The sequence below is a fragment of the Gymnodraco acuticeps genome, unplaced genomic scaffold, assembly GCF_902827175.1.
Source record: "Gymnodraco acuticeps unplaced genomic scaffold, fGymAcu1.1, whole genome shotgun sequence".
In the NCBI taxonomy this organism is placed as follows: Eukaryota; Metazoa; Chordata; class Actinopteri; order Perciformes; family Bathydraconidae; genus Gymnodraco; species Gymnodraco acuticeps.
In genome coordinates this window covers 741,997-763,122 of record NW_022990302.1, presented here as the reverse complement: position 1 = coordinate 763,122, position 21,126 = coordinate 741,997, and the positions used below count along the sequence as shown (strand labels likewise).

The 21,126-nt window shown below is 40.6% G+C and overlaps 1 protein-coding gene across 1 annotated transcript; it reads right to left on the bottom strand.

The window, feature by feature from the left end:
- Positions 1 to 54: 54 nt before the first annotated feature.
- LOC117550292 (zinc finger protein 638-like) lies at positions 55 to 20,829 on the bottom strand. Its single transcript, XM_034222664.1, is given in 14 exon segments — positions 55 to 289; positions 292 to 349; positions 545 to 576; positions 1,837 to 1,883; positions 1,992 to 2,026; positions 2,221 to 2,319; positions 2,516 to 2,706; positions 3,260 to 3,451; positions 4,854 to 4,954; positions 5,055 to 5,059; positions 5,304 to 5,486; positions 7,087 to 7,149; positions 8,858 to 10,661; positions 20,698 to 20,829. Coding segments are annotated over 13 exon segments (2,553 nt in total). The 5' UTR covers positions 10,268 to 10,661; positions 20,698 to 20,829; the 3' UTR covers positions 55 to 152.
- Between the last annotated feature and the right edge of the window lie 297 nt (positions 20,830 to 21,126).

Sequence of the window (21,126 nt, the reverse complement as noted above, 5' to 3'; positions counted from 1 at the left end):
AATGTTTCATATTAGTTATACGCACATCAACGTTTGTTACAAACATATACAAATAAAACAAATCATTTATTTGGACATTTCTATTACACAGCTTTGCAGCCAAAACAGAAAGTGGACTATCTTGCAAAAACAAGGTACTTAGAATACGTGTTTTAGCTTCTTTTACTGCTATCCTGTTGTGTGTCTCCCCTCCGGGAAACAGCAACAGCTTCAGATGAAACTGTGTCCAACCTTTCCGATGTGTGTGCCTGGATGATGTCAGAGGGAGTTCCAAAGGGCTGCACCAGCTAATGATGCTGTTCTCTGACCAGCCGCTCTCAGGAAGTCCTGTGATCAACACCATGGCCTTCTGTGGCAGAGATGTATTGGAAGTTAAATGGGATGCCAAATGATTTAATACCATGATTGTATTATTACAAAAAAAACCTGGATTGCACATCCAGGTACAATAAGGCAGAATGCGTCAGCTTGAGAGTTTGTTTGACACTCAGCAGGAGATGAGCACACAATAATGATGTTATACAGGGTATGTGTGATCGTGTACCTCATCAGACGTCTTCTTGTCAGAATCAGCTCCTGCAATAGAACATGAGGGAGGAGATCAGGGCCAAGAGCAGAGAGAGCTACATTAGAACATTTTCAAAAACCACAACCCCACTAATATGTGAGCATGTGCATAGCCCTGTGGGACCACAATTCACAGGGGTCAGTTGCATTGTGAGCCAAGCAGCAGGTTGAGGGCAGACAGATAGTGAGCGAGGTGGATTGCTACCACCTAGATATAGTTGGGCTAACCTCTATAAAAAGGGTTAGGAACTAAACTTCTGGAGATGGGCAGGGTTATTCATAAATGCCCTGGTAGCAGATTGTTAATTGACTTGGTGGTCGTATTATCAGACTTACGGCTGTCAGTGACACTTGGATGAGGGTGAGCTTGGGAAGTGTGGCTGAGGCCATGTTTGTGAGGTTTCCAGGTCCAAAAACTCCACTGAGGAGGAGGAGAACCAAAGGGGAACTTATGCTGCAGAAATAACCTGCTCCAGATCAGGTTATGTTCAGAGTTTAGGCTTGAAATCAGCCAACTTCGCTGTTTACCAACTAGTTCCTTTAGCTAGCGTGCCTTTGTATTCAATCTATGAGGGGTAAATATTCTTAGCAGAATATATTATTATTATATTGCAGCTAATACAAAGCCGATTAGAACATTGATATGTCTATTGTATCACAGATGTCATTTAATCAACACATTTCATTCCAAAAAGGACACTGTCCAACCACATATATGCAATTTTAAATATCTGTGGTTTGAATCTGCTGAATCAAGCTTATAGAATAAACCGGAGGCACAGATTGCATCGAGTGGTAAATTGAATACATTTCTCATGTGTTTACAGATTAGTACATTTCTTCCAATAGTCATCTCCTTTTTGAAGTAACAGGTTGGCTTATGCTGTGTTTTAATTTGTTGTATTCTTATAAGGCAGCAATAGGCGGCTATCAATTGCTTTCATGCGGTTCATGACTCAAATGACGCACAAAACGCAGCTTTTTATGTGAACAAGCACAGAGCCTGAGGAGGAAAGCCTGGCTTCACAAAAACAGTTGATAACCACCTTCGTCGTACCACTTATCTCTGAACAGGGGTTTTGGTTTGTAGCCAGCGGAGTCAAAGACACCCTGGCTCTGTTGAACTCACTTCATAGTGTTAGAAGGATGTTTGTGCCTGACTTGGCTGCAAGTCAAGTACATGGTTTTGTACCTGCAGAATAAGCTACGGGATATATCAGCCATGACTTATTTTATTGGTGGATATTGAGTCTCTGCTACTTGTCCTACCATAGTCTGGCCCAGCAGCACCACTGTCCGGTCCTGGAGCAGGTATGCTGTGAACAAATAGAAATAGTTGAATGAAACCAGAAGAGTTCGAAAATTGGTATTGTAACCATCCGGGGTTAATACGGGAAATGCTAAAGAAGATAGCTGTAACAAACCTGTTAGCTTCAGAAGGCCATACTATTTCAGGTTTCTAAAACATAGAAATAGAATGTGTTAACTGAAAGTGTGCATGAGATGACATACATGTGTCCAAAACAAAGGCTTCTTGGTGGAAGCTCGATGTTTTCCATGTATCACAAGGTTTAATGATAGATATGCCATTAATGTTTTATTATAAATAATAAATATAATGATGTTTAATTATAATATTGTGATTGAAGGTACCTTGGCTGTTAAAGAAGTGATCTGTTGGTCTCTAATGGAGAGATGTGTGGAGTTGGCCAGAGCCAGGGCATCTTCAGCACTCATCATGCAAACAGATGCCTGCAACAGGGGAATGTGACGATGTTATAAAGTGTGCACAACCTGAAGAAATGGCCAAAATGTGCTGGTATGTTAAAGCCTTTTCTGTAATATTCACATAATTAATGAATGAACAAAAAACGACTTTGTATAATTCCCTTAATAGCTCATTTCTTTCCAAATCACCAATAACCATTATGTCACACATAAATATCACCTTCTGCCCTTCGTCCTTCTCGCTCTCTTCCTCAGAGCTTGGCATGAGGATCACGTTGTTGATCTTGCCGAAGGACCCCACCAGGTCAGTCACTTCCTGTTCAGATGCATCCTTTGGGATGCCAGTCAGATAAACCAGACACCCAAAACCCATTTTCTTCTTTTCTTGGCTGGTGGTGGAAGCTTGGCACACTGGAAACCAGCAAGAAAACACATTACATTTTAGAGAAAACCGGACAATATCAAGTACTGCACTCTGAATTTGTCACAATAGCATTTTAGTGGTCTTTAGAATGTTGATATTAACTTATAATATACTGTATTAACTCATTAGAAGTTAATTATTTCTAGAAATCATCTGCAAGCTTCACTTAAAAACAAATGCTTAAGGTCCTATTGGCAACACCTAAAACGATGTTAAAGTTAGTATCTACTGGACTGATTTCAAAGATGAATAGTTCAAAAATGTTTCCTGTTACTGTTTGTTTACTGATATCACATTGACTGTGTCAATCGATATTTCACTTTACCAATGAGTCACTAAACTCAGACAAAGCCACTAAATGAACACAGTTGATTTCAGACACACTAGCAGGTGTTTTTGTGTTGTGTTCATTGTTGCACTCAAAAACATCTGTACGATGTACCCTTCCTTTTAATCCACACAATTAGCTGTGAAAATGCGGCAGACAAAAGAGCAGACTTCTTTATGAAGCGTCGCACAACTCGTGTGAAAAACACCTACAGCTCCAGGAGGCTTGGCACTTGTTGTCTTGGTCGTCTTTGTTCCAGGCCTGCGTCCGCTCTTGAACGTTTTGTTGAAAGGTTTGCCCAAGGAATGTGGCGGCCCATGCTTGAAGCCCTGACCCCCTAAAGGAGGACGGATGTCGGCTGATGTCATCATGTGGACGCTTCACACCACAGCGAGCGTAACTCCCTGATCATGAATTAGAGGGAGAAGGACAGGGTTCAAATAATTCATTTTACAATGAAATTAAAAGCAGAAAAACGATTAATTTCCTGCATATGAAAAGATAAAGAAAGCAAATGGTTGATCGTTTAAAGCTTTTGTGAACAGTTCCTCTGGGGTTTTCTAATCTGGGATGTAAGCCTGTGTTGTTCTACATTTATTTATAGAAAACGGCAACTACTTTGCCCAATATTATAATGTATATATTCTACCTCATTATTCTATATTTTAGAAGTATACTTCGTAAGAGACCATTCGGTCTCTTATAGAGTACTAAATATTCTGTGTATTTCATATTGTGCATACTGTAGATCAGGGCTTCTCAAACTCCGGACCGAGCTGCAAATCAATCCGGACTGAACCCTGTATGGGCTCAGAACAGTCTCATAATACACATGCACACAGAAGGATTCACACTTGTGTTTTTCAATGCACACACAAATGTGTTCCGTTCCATATGCGTTAAAATAATTAGTTATTATAATTTTTGTTTGCGTGTGGTTAAACGTAGCAGCCTCGATCTCTATTCAGCGGTTCTAGTGAAGTAAACAGTAAAAGGCACAGCTCTTTGCAGCTGGTGCTCTCTTCTCAGATTCTGCTGAGTTACACGTTACTGCCTCCAGTGCCCTGTACGACGAAGCCAGTTCAACAGACCCTGGATATGGTTGATTTACCCGGCTTAACTAACCCTAACAAACGCGATGTCGCTAAGCGGTCCTACGAAGCTGGTTATCAACTCAGTAAATCAACCAGGGTTTCTCTGTCCGGCTGAGAGCGCGCTCATGTGAAAGGGACGGGGTTAGCAACATTTGACCAATCAAAACATGGAGACGCGTGCTGACAGCGCAGCGTCATACTTCATGAATGAATAGTGTAAATAGCAAATCCTGCTTCGTAGTACAGGCCACTGGTGCCGCAGAGATTTCATAAAGTGAAGGAGGTTTTCCTTCTATAAAACAGCTGTGGGCAGCAGATACTGTGAGTCACGGACAGGAATCCCTCAATTTAAATAAAACGAGGCCACGCTTATTAACTCGTGCGAACGAGAAAGTAAAACGTGGCCACGTTTTATTTATTTTTCTCTCTATGAACCCTCCAGGGCTCCGTATTAACACGTTAACTTGACAGCCCTAATATATATATATATATATCTTTCTACTGTTGATATGTGTATATTTATTGTTTGTTTTGTATTTTTTTTTTATTGTTTTATTTTAACTCATTTTTGTTAACATGCTGCTTTGACAAAACGCTTTTTGAATTTTGGAAAAATAAAGTTGATCTAATTTAAACAGGTTGAATGAAGCCAGGATATGTTTATACATTTTCAAACAAATAAATGGTTGTCTCCAAATCTTGAAGTCATTACCTGATGCCACCCTGTCTCTCCTTTCAGGCCGGTTCTCTCTGAAGAAAGGGGGACTTGGTGTGATCGAGTGGGGCTGCGAGAGCCGGGTCGATAGCTGTGCTCTGAGGAGAGCAAAAGAACATGGTTGAGTCCCTCATCCCAGTCATATGTTACCGAGTCTAAAGCAATCCATATGTTCAATAATGAATGAGCAGTGCTCACCTAAACTAAAACAATTAAATCAGTATTTTTATTCAAACACAGCTAAGTATGAATGTACCTTTAGTAGTAAGGTTTAAAGTAAACAAAGGATACTAAATTAGAGAGAAAAGCCTATTTCAATACATTTCTAAATCCTAAAATGATATTTAATATAAAATCTTCATGACATGTTATTAACATTATTGGAATTCTTGCAGTAAGTTTGACATGTCCCCAATTTGTTGAGTCACTCTCTTGCAGACAGTCTACCTGTGTAGGGTTGGTGTCGAGGCTGGTGAGGCGAGTACGGCCTGGTGTGCGGCCTATGGGGCCCGAGCCTGCGTCTGCCAGCAGGAGGAGAACCAGAGAGGGACCTCGGCACGGAGTGGGATGGAGAGCTGCCCTGTCGTCCGCCCCTAATGGATTAAAGAAAACATTCATCAAGTGGAAGAACTGGTGAGGGCATCTAAACTGTTGTTAATACAATTTGCATATTCAAGTGCACAAATGTAGAACTATTATGAGGTAGCGAGCAAAATAATGATGGGAAAGAAAAATGTAGGAAGCATGATATTTTAGGTTCTAAAACATGAAAATAACTATACTTCACTTATACACTAACCCATTTATTCACAAGAAATGTAAAACAAATTAATAATACTTTTTGGAAAGGGAGAACGAAATGATCTGTGTCAAGGCCGGAAGGGTGGGGACTGACACAGCTAAAAACTGATTATTGGAAACATAACAACAAGAGTATAACTCACCGGGTGGAGGGGGCCAGTCAGGGTACCTACACACACACACACACACACACACCACACACACACACACACACACACACACACACACACCACACACCACACACACACACACACACACACACACACACACACACACACACACACACACACACCACACACCACACACCACACACCACACACACCACACACACACACACCAAACACACACACACACACACACACACACACACACACACACACACACACACACACACACACACACACACCACACCACACACACACACACACACACACACACACACACACACACACACACACACACACAACACACACACACACACACACACACACACACACACACACACACACACAAACACACACACACACACACACCCACACACACACACACACACACACACACACACACACACACACACACACACACACACACACACAAATCCTTTTCTTTTCCGTTTTGATTGTACAGCTGCACATCAGTTGTATTTTTGACACTCACTCCCCTTAAAAATCCCCAAGAAAAAAGGTAGCGCCAGAAGCAAGTCCAGCTTAAGCTGTGCCAGAGAGCTGGGGGAAATGTAGACCTTAGAAAGCTTAAGACCGAGGAATTTTCTATCAGGGTACAGTGGACTAAACCAGCAAAAGGTGCACCTTATAAACACAACGTCACACAAAAATGAATACCGAATACTACAGATGATTATAAATGTATGCCAGCTGCACATTTATAGGAAATACATTTTAAAGACAGTTTTGGCCAATGGCTAGGTTGCAGCGGAGAAGGAAAGGTAGTGCGATGCATACAGTATGTGCTACTGTAATTGTGAGGCTTTAACTTAGTAGCATTAATGTGATCTTATGGCTCAACATGATTACATTTTAAAAAATGATTCCCTCAGCTGGAGTATAGCTACCACTTATAGATTGACTATAAAGCCAGGTTATTTTCAAAGGATCTAGTTAGTGCTAATTTCAAGCCTAAACTCTGAACCTGGTCCAGGGCCACCTTGGTAAAACAGAAAACGCTTGTGTTGGTCAACATGCCTCCTAAACTGACTAATTGGTAGTACACCCTTCTGGATGTGAAAGAAGACCATTTAACCAAAAGCATTAAGAGCATCTCTGGGTTGTGTTTCCCATATTTTTGTTTCATTCTCTTTAGAAATTATATTTTTAATGTTGACACACGTTTTTTTCTGAGTAGCTACAGCATAATCGTGAATATATACTGATGAATTTAAGACTTTAGCAGAACATTAGTAGGCCCTCACTTGTTGAGGCAGGTCTCTGTAGGCAGCAGTGTGGTTGACGGTGTTTATATGGTAAAACCCGTCCTGCAGAAAAACGACAAATGGTGAGAGGAATATATCACAATCTGACACCAACATAAATATTCAGCACAAAACTATTATCACAATTCACAGGTATAAAGTTAACAAATGAGTAAGCAACCGTTTACCAGGCCAATCTACATTGAAATAATTAGTAGTATAAATAGTAAGTACAGAGACAGAAGCATGATTGGATCTTTGTTCCTTTAGTTTCAATACTAATTATTGTTTACTTTCCATTATCTTCACTGTGACCATAAGTTTACCCCATTAAACACACTACACTAGCAGAAAACAAATATTTTTAATCTTCTTGGACAAATGCTGTTCGGTTAACTATTATGTCCCAAGTAATGACCACAAATCAAACAATATTATCAACAAAATTATTACCTTATGATCTGTTCATCCACCAATCTGTTACCTATGCTATATGGAATTCAAGACAGCCAAGTACAAAATAAAAAAAAAATCCCTATCTTTAACTAGTTTACTTTCTCCAGAGGCGCAGTATATATAATTGATCAATCAATTTAGGGCATGTGTCCACATAGCGCCTCTACTGGCAGGAAAATAGGCTTGCCAGGGTCTCAGTCTGTCAGCCTAGAGCGGGGGAGTACGATCCTTGCACGCTGGTAAAAGTTCACACCACACAGATGGGCTTTTCTGTCTTTGTTTGAGGGTTTCTGTCTGGAAAGACACACCAAACCAAAAACAAGCCTCTCCTCCTATTTCTACAGTGACATCACTGCACTCATCTGAGAGTGAAAATATTTCCAACTCAAAGCTCCTGAAGTGGCCACACAAAAATAGCGGAGTGCTTCCGAAAAAAGTTTCTGGGTTGAGTGCTTCTTCACGAGGCGGCTGCATGCGAGGGCATGTGCTCTGTTCTGATTTGAATCAATTAGAAAAAGCTCAGAAAAGGCACTATGATGGCACAGGCCTTAAGCGACCACTATTCATTAGGGTAGAATGCTTATTATTTTTGATAAGGACATTTTTGTAGATGTGAGGGAAACCTTTAGACCAATAGATTCATGAAATAGGGCTGACATAATGGCATTTAAATTGGTTCCACATGTACTGGACCGTTTTTAAATGTCACCCTTGGCATTAATAATAAGATAGTCCCACTCACCTACAAGTAATTACTGTAACATTACTGAAGGAACGTAAAAGGATAAAAAAAAAAGAAGTTATTGTCTTCTCCTTATTGTCAAACCAACACCATTTGAGGAACATGAGAAACCAGAACACTGGACTTTCTAGAGAAAAACTGAAATCGCTGTTGAATAAAGGACATATTTTAGCCTTATATAAGTTTAAAAACCCAACTTTGTGAGTTTAGTGTTAAAAAATGTTCTTAATGGAACAATTCAATAATTGTTCCACCAAAAACAAGAGACATGAGAAGATTGTATTAAGTGTTTTATCAGCAATTAGCAGTGCTTGCATCGGAACTCACTTCAGCCCTCACTAATATCTACCAGGCATGATGGTGGCCACAATGCAGTCACCACAATGTAGGGTATAAATAGTTTGTATTGATTATTTCAACGGTTTGCTTCTACAAGCTAGGTGGGTCATTATAGCAACAGTTCCCAACTATTTCAGTGGAGAAAAAAAAAACATGTAAAACACAACGTAAATGACAACATAATCACTGTCGTCTCTAACGGCCTGGTGTAATGTAGGATAAAAGCTAACATACAAATATGAGGGTTTTCCTTTCAGAAATCATTACGAGGGCATTTTTGGCACTCACCTTTTCCTGATCACACTGAGTGTGGCACAGGGAGCAGGTATGGGGATACACCTTTGGAGACACAGCTGAGAAATCACTTATCATGATGGGAGTAGGTAACTTCTTGCTGCTGCTGCTGCTGTGCGGTTGGGAGCCAGATGAAGAGGAGAGAGACCGCCTCGAGGAAGCTTCGTTCTTGGTTTCAGGTGAGGGCCTAGGTTTGGGTCCTTCACGCCTGTAGTCTTGGTTTAGATTACGAGATTTGAATGATGGTGTAAATCCTCCCCCTGATGCTCGATTGCTCTTGCGATGGTCGCTATCCGCCCTGCGATAGTCCCGGTCTCCGTGCTTGCTTGATTCACTGTGTTCCAAACGAACCTGTCGCTTTTCAGTTTTTTCTAGTTTTGGAGCCGATGAGGCTGATGAAGATGGGAACATTTTAACTGTTCTTTCGCTGGAGAGCGGCTCTCTTTTAAAAGTTTCTCTGGTATTATTCTCCTCCTTTGCCCGACTTGCATGACCATAGTCGATGACTTTACCTGCTGTCTGTGTAACAGTCAACAGACTGGGCACTTCCGGTGAGCGTGAACGCGCCAATTTTGAAGAGTTGGAAGCAGACGGATCATGGATCCCACGTGAGAATGCAGAGGAGGTTGTGGGAGCCACAGTCTTCTGGGTGCCTGACTTGTTGATCTGGATGTCACGGAGTATGAATGGTAAAGTATCTGGGGTAAGCTGATCATCTGGGTAGTGACTCAGCACTTCCAAGTCCTCATTAGAAAGTCCAAAGCTAGCCAAGATGCTTCCTGCACTCTCAGGCGTGTACAAAGCCTGACCATCCCCACCACCACCACTCCTGCCACCATGGGGATGTCGCGCTGTGGATGAAGCAGAGTCAGTGGTAGTCCAGTTTGGCATGCTTGTTCCAGCATGGCTGCTCTGTGGCTGCTGTTGAGGCCCCTGGTGTCGCTGGGACTGGTGGCTATTACTAGGTGGAGGACTGGCAAACAGTTTAGATGGAGGTTGGTAGTTTGACCAGTCTACTCCTTGCTGATGGTCAGGCTGATTATCAGGGGTAGGTGTTATTTGGTTGGAGCCGTAGCTTCCATGTTGGCTGATACCAGAACCTGAGCCTTGGTTCTGTCGGTTTGTGTGGTCAATGAGGCGGTGGTCCATGTCCCTAGCACCCCGGATAGCCAGGGCAGACTCTAGCTCCGCGGGGAGCTGGGTGGGACGAGGAAACTGGAAGCCCATGGACAACATATTGGAGGGAGAACGACTTGCATGTGGATTTTGAGATGGCTGATGATGGGGAGGTCTTGACCCATTAGAGAAGGGCGGTGGCCCTTGTTGCTGGTTGTTGTGGTGGTGGTACATGGCAGAAGACGGATTCTGTTGATTTTTTCTGTAGATTTTGTTGTTAATGTCTATGTTTGCCCCAACAGCATATACCTGATGTTTACTGAGAAAGTTCAGGAGAGCCAGATGAGGAAGCAATGCTACTGACAATCCGTTGTTGTGACACTGGTTGCCAATAGTTATGGTTGCAAGAGTGGCAACCTGCTGGAGAGCAATTTGCGCCCTAGTCTCAATCTGAGCCAATCTAAGAGCAGTCACTGCAGCAGCAGCAGCAACAGCAGGAGCAGACGACGACGCAGGTCCAAATATGAAATGGGTCCCTCTGGTGCTGTTGGCAACAGACAATGTTGCACTGGACTCCAAACCAAGGGCAGGAACGCGTCGGAAATTACTGTTGGTGTGCACAGCGAAGCTGTGAGGTGGAAAGCAGAGATATACTATTACAGATTAACAAGATTTAATTTCTCATTTTAGAAGTAGCTTTCAGTTGAAGTCCTTTTTGGCGCACTCCTTATGTTGTTTGTGTTTTTTTTGTTAAACATTTCTAAGAAATTACACTTCATTACTGTAGTCCTGCTGTGCTTTTCTTTCAGGACGGTAGAGCAAAGCAACATTATGCAACACTGAATTACTGAAAACCATGAAAACAAAAACACCGTTTACAGATTTAACCTTCTGGGACACAAAAAGGAAACTTGTATAATACCGCTTTCGAAGAAACACTTGCTAGCATACAACACATGTTCAACACTACAACACATTTGCCTTTTTCTAATATGGTGCAGGACTCTGGAATGTTCACAGCAGAACAAACACTTTTAACAGCACATAACGCAGTTTTCTCTGGCTATTCCTGCAGCTCACATGAAATCATTGCAATGTCTACACATTCTTATCACACTTACCATCTTCTCCAATGCATTAAAGTAAAAACGCAGATAACTATAGTGGTTTTTATTGCATAACACTAATGATAAATAATATACAAATGTTAAGCACTAACTTAACATATTGAACAGCATGTTAATAGGCTAATTTGCAAAAAGTTTTGGTCAAAGTCTATAATCAGAAATGACGGTCCATGTGGAGTAAACAATTATATTGTTCTTTTTATTACTATCCACTGTATCATATTTTCTATACTGTACCTGAGTCCAACGTGGGCTGAGTTGTTGCTTGTTTTCATTAAACTAAGATCTACAAACTCATTTTTCAATGATTTTACTCAAAACACAGTGTCACTAGGGCTGTAGCGATACACTAATCTCACGATACGATACACGATATTCAGCTCACAATACGATATATATCACGATATTCAGCCAACGATACGATTCGATTCGATACACTTATATCATTTTCTGAAAGATTTTAAAGGGACAGTGTGATTTTGGTGACATCTTGTGAGTGTTCCATTGACTTGGATTGAATTAATTCAACTGAAAACTGAAAGCATCAATTATACAATATATGGCTCTGACAGAGAGTCTACAGCTTGCAAGTGCTGGACAAAATGAATCAAAAGATGTGGTGAGAAAATTAGTTTCATTTATTGAAACAGTGCAAACTGTAGCTTACAAGCCTTTGAAACGTAAGTACATAAAGTGCAGTATCACAATGGACAATGGAGAATTAAAAGGTGCAGCAGGTGGCGGAACACGGGGGATTTGAATGGGACTTGTTAGAAATTAAAATCAATGTTTTGATGGCATAAAGTATCTTAACCTGTTAAGCCCGAAGGTCCCCGCCGGCGGGGACCCTGTTTTTTTTTTTCACGACACTGTGTCTCAGGGCATCTTAATATTTAAAAACCTATTAATGTGTTATACCAGATTAACGAGAAGAATCTCAGCTAACTGACTATACGAACCATTTTTACCGAAACAAAACACAAGTCTCACAAGAAGCGTTAGCATTAGCCCTTAGCTAAAACGGGCAGATGCTACTTCCGGTGCTAACTAGCAAAAACGATCTTTAAAACTTAATATTTTCTGCACAAACTACATATCATCTGAAAGCTGAACTCCACAGATTATTTTGTTATAACTATCATCACTGTAGGACACAAACTCACTGAGATATCAACCAGAACAGAGAAGAAAAAAAACAACAGTTTTCAAAACCATAACAATAATGATGTCTTACCGTTGCTGTTTTGTGATCAAAGCTCGTGTTCAAGGGAATACAAACGCTGCTTAAGGTTAATCCAATGTCTATTAGTCACTTTAGAATTGTTCCTGATAATCTATCATTACATTCATGGCAGCAGAGTAGGTATAAAGTTTCGCAGTCCCGAGCTAATGCTGTCTCACGTGCTGTTTACGCAAACCTCTCTCTACTTGACGTAAGTGTTTAGCGGGACTTACTAACTGTCACTCGATTCTATTGGCTCTAACGGTTCAGAAAAGGTGTCAATCACCCAAATCGACCAATGGGTTCCAAAGATATGATCCTGCGTAGTATAAACTACGCCCGCTCCGGCTCCATTACGCATTACGCAGCCAGAAGGGAGAGCTTCACCACCGAGGCGAGCAGGTGCTAGAGATGCTAGCTGACGATAGCTCATACCAGATGACTCTTCGTCGGATGATGAAGATCTCCTCCAGCCAGACCTGGATCCGGACAGTAGTGACTCGGATGTTGAACTTCCACCACGGGAAAGGTATGTAATCTCTCTGTTTTTATATATTACTTATGTGTTTGGTGGAACTGGTCGCAGTGCTAGTTTAGCCAAGAAGCTACAGGAATGATTAGGCAAAATGCTAAATAGTGTTACTTGTCTTTTTGGAGCTACATTTTCTAAATGAATGGCCAGTGAATGAATATATATATATGTGTTTACTTATTTATTTGGTGTAATATTATTCATTTATAGTCCAATATTATCCTTTTTATATATTACTTTTGTGTTTGGTGGTACTGCATCACAGTGTTAGCTTAGCCAACAGGAATGATTAGCAAAATGCTAAATAGTGTTACTTGTCTTTTTGGAGTTACATTTTCTAAATGAATGGCCAGTGAATGAATATACATGTGTTTACTTATTTATTTGGTGTAATATTATTCATTTATAGTCCAATATTATCCTATAAGTATAAACCAGTGAATTAATCTAATCTCTTTGTTTTTCCACATTTGTTAGATGAGGAGTGACCCCAGCAGGACAAAGCCACACACCCAGAAGACTTTCAGGGAGCAGCTTGCTGCAGAATTGTTGGAGTTTGCTGAAGGCCCTGCAGAAGGCCCTGCACCTCCACCACCTCCTCCATCACTCACATGCATGTCCGAGTATTATGGGGAAGATGCCACCAAGGTCAGGAAGAACTGCAGGAGGGGCCTAGATGCTGGACTCAAAAGGGTGAAGACACCTGTGTACTGCAGGAAGTGCCAGGTCCCTCTGTGCTTCACTGTCAAAAAGAACTGTTTCAGGGAGTGGCACGACCTAAATACTGGAACATTCAGGTAGGTATAAAGTTCAGGTAGGTATAACGTTTTGCGAGTGTTTATTTAAAAAAAAATACTTGTTGTTTTTATATACCTAGTGTGATTTTATTGTATAGTGTGTTGGTACAATATTTGTTGTTTTTACAAACCTACAGTGTGGTTTTATTGTATAGTACATTGGTAAAATGTTTGTTTTTACATGCCTATAGTGTGTTGGTAAAATGTTTGAAATAAATCTGCCCCAGTTGGAGTCAAATGTTACCTATGTTTCTGTTTTTTTTAATTGTGCAAGTACACCTACACACAATGACCTACAGTGTGGTTTTATTGTATAGTGCGTTGGTAGTTACATACACACAGCTACACTTACACATACACACCTACACACACAGCTACACATACCCACACAGCTACACTTACACATACACATACACACACACACCTACATTTACACACACCTAGTACACACACTCACACAAAAATAATTTAAAAAAAAGAGTGGGTGGAATGAATACCTATAGTGATGATTCAATGTAATGCAATGATTTTATAGTCTGGTACCTGAAAAATGTCAAATGGCACTGATGGAACCAAATGTGCCCAAAGCTTATTCCGCCTGGACTTTATTTTCATAAACCTCTCTAAAAAGGTCAAATGTCACTTGTTTTGCCTCAATCTTGATACAGGGTACAGGGTATATGTTATACTTTGGATTCCTAAAGCTTTTAGGCTACTAACCCATCATTCAAGGTTGGTCTTCACTATAAGTAATGGGTTTTCTTTAGGCGGAGACAGGAATTTACATTTTTTTGCTATGTTCCATCTGAATTTACTCTGACACAGAAAAATCTATATTGATTCTGACACTTCTACATCCAACTCACAGATGTAACCTTGCTTTGATAACAACAATTATTCATATAAACCTTTTAGAAGTGAAGTTATAGTCATTTGTTCTGGGAATGTCATTTTCGAGCCTGAAACCTGAAAAACAGGCTCGGGGTTTAACAGGTTAAACATACCGTCAGTTTAAATGCTGTTTTATACTGAAAAACCAGAAGTTCTTGTGCACAACCAGTTGTTAAGCTTTTATTCTGAAAATCCTTCATCTCCGGTTAGCATTTAGCATGTGGCTAATATACCATTTACTATAGAGGTGAATTTAGTAGCGATATGACACGGAGTGTTGCACACTGAAACCTACAGATTTCAACACTACAACTATAGACGTCGAAATATTATTATTGCTGAATATTAAATTAAGGTACAGTTTATTTGAATACGTTTGTTTACAGACGTGGGTAGCATGAGACAACATCCGGAACTACCGGAAATAATACCAGCCGTGAGGTATTTTTGGAGCATTGATTACAGCGTTTAAAATGTATTAAATGAAAAGTCATCAAAAGAGATAAGGAGGAGAAAAGGCGTGTTTAGTTATATATTTAATGTACAATGTCTGAATCCTCTGTAATAAGCAACAACGAACATTGGAGACGTGGAGGGCCGGACCCCAGCAGCGGAACACAGCTGTTTTTCTGACTGAACCATCTTCTGCTTGTAACATTACCGCGCTTTTTACTAATTAAAGTATACATTTGAACCTTCTCAGAGACTCAATTAGTCTCCTTTTTAAAGCTTCTCTCCTGTTATCAGACTTAATGTATCGATACCCGCGGCTGAAATATCGATACTTTCTCGGAAAACTAAATATCAATATATATCGCAGGATCGATTAAATTGCACAGCCCTAAGTGTCACTCAATTTATACTCTCATGAGAAAACAGTCAACCCTGGCATCTTGTTTAAATTCACGTTATAAGTATACTATAAGCTGGTGTGCACAATCAGTTTGGTGAAGTTCTCCAGTCTTTGAGGACGAGTCTACTCTTAAGAGACCAAGCCGAGCAACCTATCATCTATTAGTTGTATGCTGGGCAACCTAGAGAATCTTTTGTTGCCAATCATCTTAGAAAATATTAGGGAAGGAGGTTAAAAGGTTAAGCCAAGTACCATTTACAAACACCAATTCCGATTGAAGTTGGGACGTTGTGTAAAACGTAAATAAAAACATAAAACAATGATTTGCAAATCCTTTTTTCGACTTGTATTCAATAGAATACACTACAAAGACAACATGTATAATGTTCAAACTGATAAACTTGTTTTTTTTGCAAATATTCACTCATTCACATGTTCCAAAAATGCTGGGACAGAGGTCACAAAAGACTGAAAACGTTAAGGAATGCTAAAAAAAAACACCTGTTTGGAATATTCCACAGGGGAACAGGTCCATTGGGTGAGTGTCATGCTTGGGTATAAAAGAAGCATCACCGACAGGCTCAGTCGTTCACAAGCAAGGATGGGGCCAGGTTTGCCACTTTGTTAACAACTGCGTGAGCCAATAGTCCAACAGTTTAAGAACAACGTTTCTCAATGTGAAATTGCAAAGAATATCATCATCTACAGTCCAGAATATCATCAAGAGTCAGAGAATCAGAGCAAATTCTTTCTTTTAACTCAGAGGACTAACTTCCCACAGGACTTTTAACTTTAAATACAAATTATAGAAACCATCCGCACAATGTCAACAGAAAGATATGTGCATTAATCGTCTGAATATAGGACATGTTAACTCAGTGCATTGTCTGCAACTTTCAGTTATTGCCACACAATATTTGATTATTTTTACTGCAATTTCCAAATCGCAGTAAGCACATTATTTGGTACGGGCAAATGATGTGAAAATATCATTACAAATCCTTGTTTGGTAGAGATCATAATGAAAAAATAATAATTGTGCAGCCCTACTGTCAGTAACTGGCTTCACCTCAGGTCGACTTGTTTTATTTGTAAAGTTCAGGGTAGGGCTGCACGGTATTGAAAAAAACTGACATTGCAGTTTTTCCCCCCCTGCGGTATATATTGCGGTTTTTTTAACCTGTTAAACCCCAGAGTCCCGGCGGGTACTTACTTTTTTTTTTCACGACAGTGTCTCAGGGGATCGTAATATTTAAGAACCTATTAATGTGTTATACCAGATTAACGGAAATAATCTCAGCTAACTGACGATACAAACCATTTTATACCAAAACAAAACACAAGTCTCATAAGAAGCATCTAAATGACCCCTGAGCGAAAAATGCTAACGCACTTTGGCACAGAACTCAAGATAAAAGTAGGCCTACCCTTATTATTACTTATCGTAGCTGCACTTACAAGATATCCGATTAAAGCTGAGGTTCCACAGATTATTTAGGTATATAGTATCATCACTGAGTGATCTGAACTCGGACAGGGGAAGCAAACACAGACATCACAACACGTACCTTTACGTAGCTTCTAGGGGAGATGTCTCACCGTAGCTGTCAATCTGATCAAAAGACTTGTTCAATGGCATTAAAACGAGAAAGAAAAAACGCGGCTGAATCGGTTAATCCATAGGTTTTTAACGTCTCTGTATAAAAAAAATGATTTAATTTATAATCCATAATTCCATTTTTATGTAAATATCGCAGAGCAAAAGTTAGCTGCTAATGGTAGCCACCATAGTGGCTGCTGCTTCCGGTCTTGGCTATGCGGAAGTCTCTCACACACACATTACCAAATAAGGACTGTGTGATTTCCCCTCGATTCCATTGGCTCTGACGGTCAGAAAGAGATGTCACATGTCAAAATCCAGCAAGGTGGGCCAGAGATATGGAAAATCCACCCAAATGGCCCCAAAAGAGGGTTTTGTTTGTGCTAAATGTGTCTAAAAAGGTCAAATATCAGGGGAAGTTCTACACACACCAACACATGAACAAATAAGGAGTGAGAGTGACGACGCGTAGCCAAAACCGGAAGCTGCATACTAGTGCTGTAGCGACGCGTCGACTTCAAAATATCGTCGACGACATATTTCCGCGCGTCGCCACCATAGACTGTATATATGGTCGCCACACACACGTGGGTCACCCAAAGCAACAAGCAGTTCGCAATCGCACTTCTAACACAATGGAGACTGAAACGGCTACCACCTCCTCCTCACAGGATTGCGCACGAAGCCCTCAAACGAAAACATCTCGCCCTAGGTCTTCAAAAGCATGGGAATATTTTAAAGTTAGTCCAAAACGCAAAGATATTTATATATTATATCTCACTGAGACTGCAGCTGGACCGGAAGCAGCAGCTAGCTGTGGTGGCAACCATTAGCAGCTAGCATTTGCTCTCCGATTTTTACATTAAAATGGAATTATGGATTATAAATTCAATAATTTTTTTATACATGGACGTTAAAAACCTATGGATTAACCGATTCAGCCGCGTTTTTTCTCATTTTAATGCCATTGAACAGTCTTTTGATCAGATTGACAGCTACGGTGAGACGATCTCCCTAGAAGCTCCGTAAAGGTACGTGTTGTGATGACTGTGTTTGCTTCCCCTGTCGCGAGCTCGGATCACTCAGTGATGATACTATATACCTAAATAATCTGTGGAACCTCAGCTTTAATCGGATATCTTGTATGTGCAGCTACGATAAGTAATAAGGGTACTTTTATCTTGAGTTCTGTGCCAAAGTCTGTTAGCATTTTTCGCTCAGGGGTCATTTAGATGCTTCTTATGAGACTTGTGTTTTGTTTTGGTAAAAATGGTTTGTATCGTCAGTTAGCTGAGATTATTTCCGTTAATCTGGTATAACACATTAATAGGTTCTTAAATATTAAGATCCCCTGAGACACAGTGTCGTGAAAAAAAAAGTAAAGTACCCGCCGGGACCTTGAGGCTTAACAGGTTCAAAAAACCGCAATATATATCGCAGGGGAACAAAAAACCGCAATGTCAGTTTTTTTCAATATCGTGCAGCCCTAATTTAGACTGTGTGTTTTTGATTGACTTGATTCAATGGATTTACAACATCAATGTATGTCTTTTCAGGCTGCCATGTTTTGTCCTTTCTGTGGCCAACATCTGGGGACAGTTCAAGTGTTCTGTGGCAAAAATGTTTTTGGCAGAAGTTGAACACAACAGTAAGTTCACTTTTATTTATTGTATCTGTTTCAAATGCAAGAAATAAGGATTGAACACACTACTCTATTTAGAATACTAATTGCAGATGCATACACTAGTTATCAGAGTGAAGGACAAATGTTTTCATTGTCTGTTTATGTGAAATATGTAGAAGCCATCATTAAATTGTAGACCAATGCATTAAATACAAAAACAGCTTATATTATACATTCATAATTGTGTATTAGTTCTATCTTTATAGAGAACATTATACATTTAGAATCAGATTTTAAGAGAGTGAGCGGCTGGGAAAGTCACACCGCCATGGGGCACAAACAGTTGCTGACGTGATGTTTTCTTCATTCTCAGGCATTCCATAAGGAGGGTCAGGAACTCACGCTTGGGACCACCAGTGTCCCCTCCATCCTCAGTGTGTCCCTCATCATCAGTGAACTTAACTGACATGAGAAGGGTCGAATGAGGCACCTTTGAAGCAGCGGATTGCTCCATCCCACACATTGGCTCTTAATATTGAACCTGCTGCAAGATGTATTTGTTATTTTTGCAGAGAGTTCTGCAACAATTAGATCAACTTTCTTTCCTCCGGCTTCAATTTCCATCCCTCTCATTCGTTCTCTCTATTACCTCATTCACACCAACGCAACTCCGGTTCAAGCTCCGTGCTAGAGCTTTTCAGGTTCAGAACCGGTTCTTCGGTTTAGCTCCGGCTCTTTTCACACTGCCCAGAGTCCGACTGGTCATTGCGTCATCGTTTGCGTCATTACGTAACCGTTTGCGTGCCTGCTTCATAAAGCCAAACCGCGCGAAAACCCCTCACAGCTCACACCGACAACAACAACAATGGCCGATTGTGCTCCAGCTTCCTCTGTACCTCTTCGGAAGACCAGATTCCCAGTAGGTAGCTGGTCTCTTCAGTGGACCACTGCTGCTTGTTAAGTTTCTCCATCGTTGTGTACAAACTGGATAAAACGCCGGCTTTTTGTTGTTGTTCAGGAGTTCATCCCGCCCCTGCCCCCGTCTCGACGTAAGCGTGACGTATGCTTTTGCTCCAGCCGGACAATTTTTGGTGCTTGAAGCGAACCGGATTCCGGAACTAAGAGGCTGCTCCGCTGCGGTCTGAACAGGAACCGTTGGTGTGAATGAGGTATAAGTCTGGTCAGACATCCATCTGTTCCACGTAACGCGCCCCCTAGAGGCCTGGAGCATTGTGTGTTTTGGGGTTTGTTGCCAATGTATGTGTTTTTGACTTTGCATATCGTTAATGTATTTGCAGCGTTTTTCAATTGCGTTTGTTTTCGGGGTTTGTGTGTTGTATTTAGTTTGCATCATTTCTGTAAATGCAGCGTTTTTTTGTTATATTTGTTTTCAGGATTTGTTTGTTTTTCATTTCATTATTTGCAGCTGTTTCCTGCTTATGTATGCGTTTTTGGCCGTTGTTCCGCGTTTGCAACTCCCGGCCATCGTACAGTGGTGATATAGATGCCACAGATGGCACGAGTAGTGATTATTTTACGCACGGAAGTACATGCAAACTATAACATGGTCAACATGTATGTGAATTATTTGGAGATTTAAATGATTAGTTAAGAATAAAGTTTCCGTTACATCATATTTTCACGTCATATTAACCAGCTCAATATTCAGATAGCGCTCGTGAGGTAACGTTACATCCCGCGGGATAGATGGTTCTCAATCACGAGTACCTGGGTAACATTTGCATTATCACTATCTGTAAAAACGAACATGTAAAATGCGCACGTCTGTTTAACCTATACACACGTTTGTTTACTGTAATGTACATGCGGTATTGTTTCGAGAAATAATAACGTGAACAGGGAAATACAGAGCCATCCGTCATAGACCACGCCAGCCATTTTGGGTGTTTTCACTAGCCGGCTAGCTAGCGTTAGCTACCAAGAGGAAAGCGTTTCAGCTCCGTGACATTAATGTCCACTCGACCCATTTCTGACCTTATCACACGTTCTATAAATACCTGTCAATGAGTCGATGTATGTGGGTCTTTGTTGGTACCGGACGGTACCGGATAGTCCAGTTCAGCGGCTTATTCGGTTTATTCACATAACTGTCTGTGTTCCACCATCGGAAACAACGAAATACACTTCCGCCCTAGTTTTTCAGAATAAAACCGTCTTCGTGACGGTGAGCCATGTTCATTTGTATAATTTCATTTTGTATAATTATAATCATACGTAGTTATTTTTTTAAACATTAAGGTATTTTCCAAACTCCACGTCTGGAAATGGAAATGAGCAAAGGCTATGTGCACTTTAAGATCCTAGCTAATCATTGTCTTTTATGTTAGGCAGGGCTCCATTACTTAAAGAGCGTTTCCTCCTAACATGTTATGATTATGAGGAGGGGGGGACAGAAACACCATATCAACTATATTAACAGCTCTCTT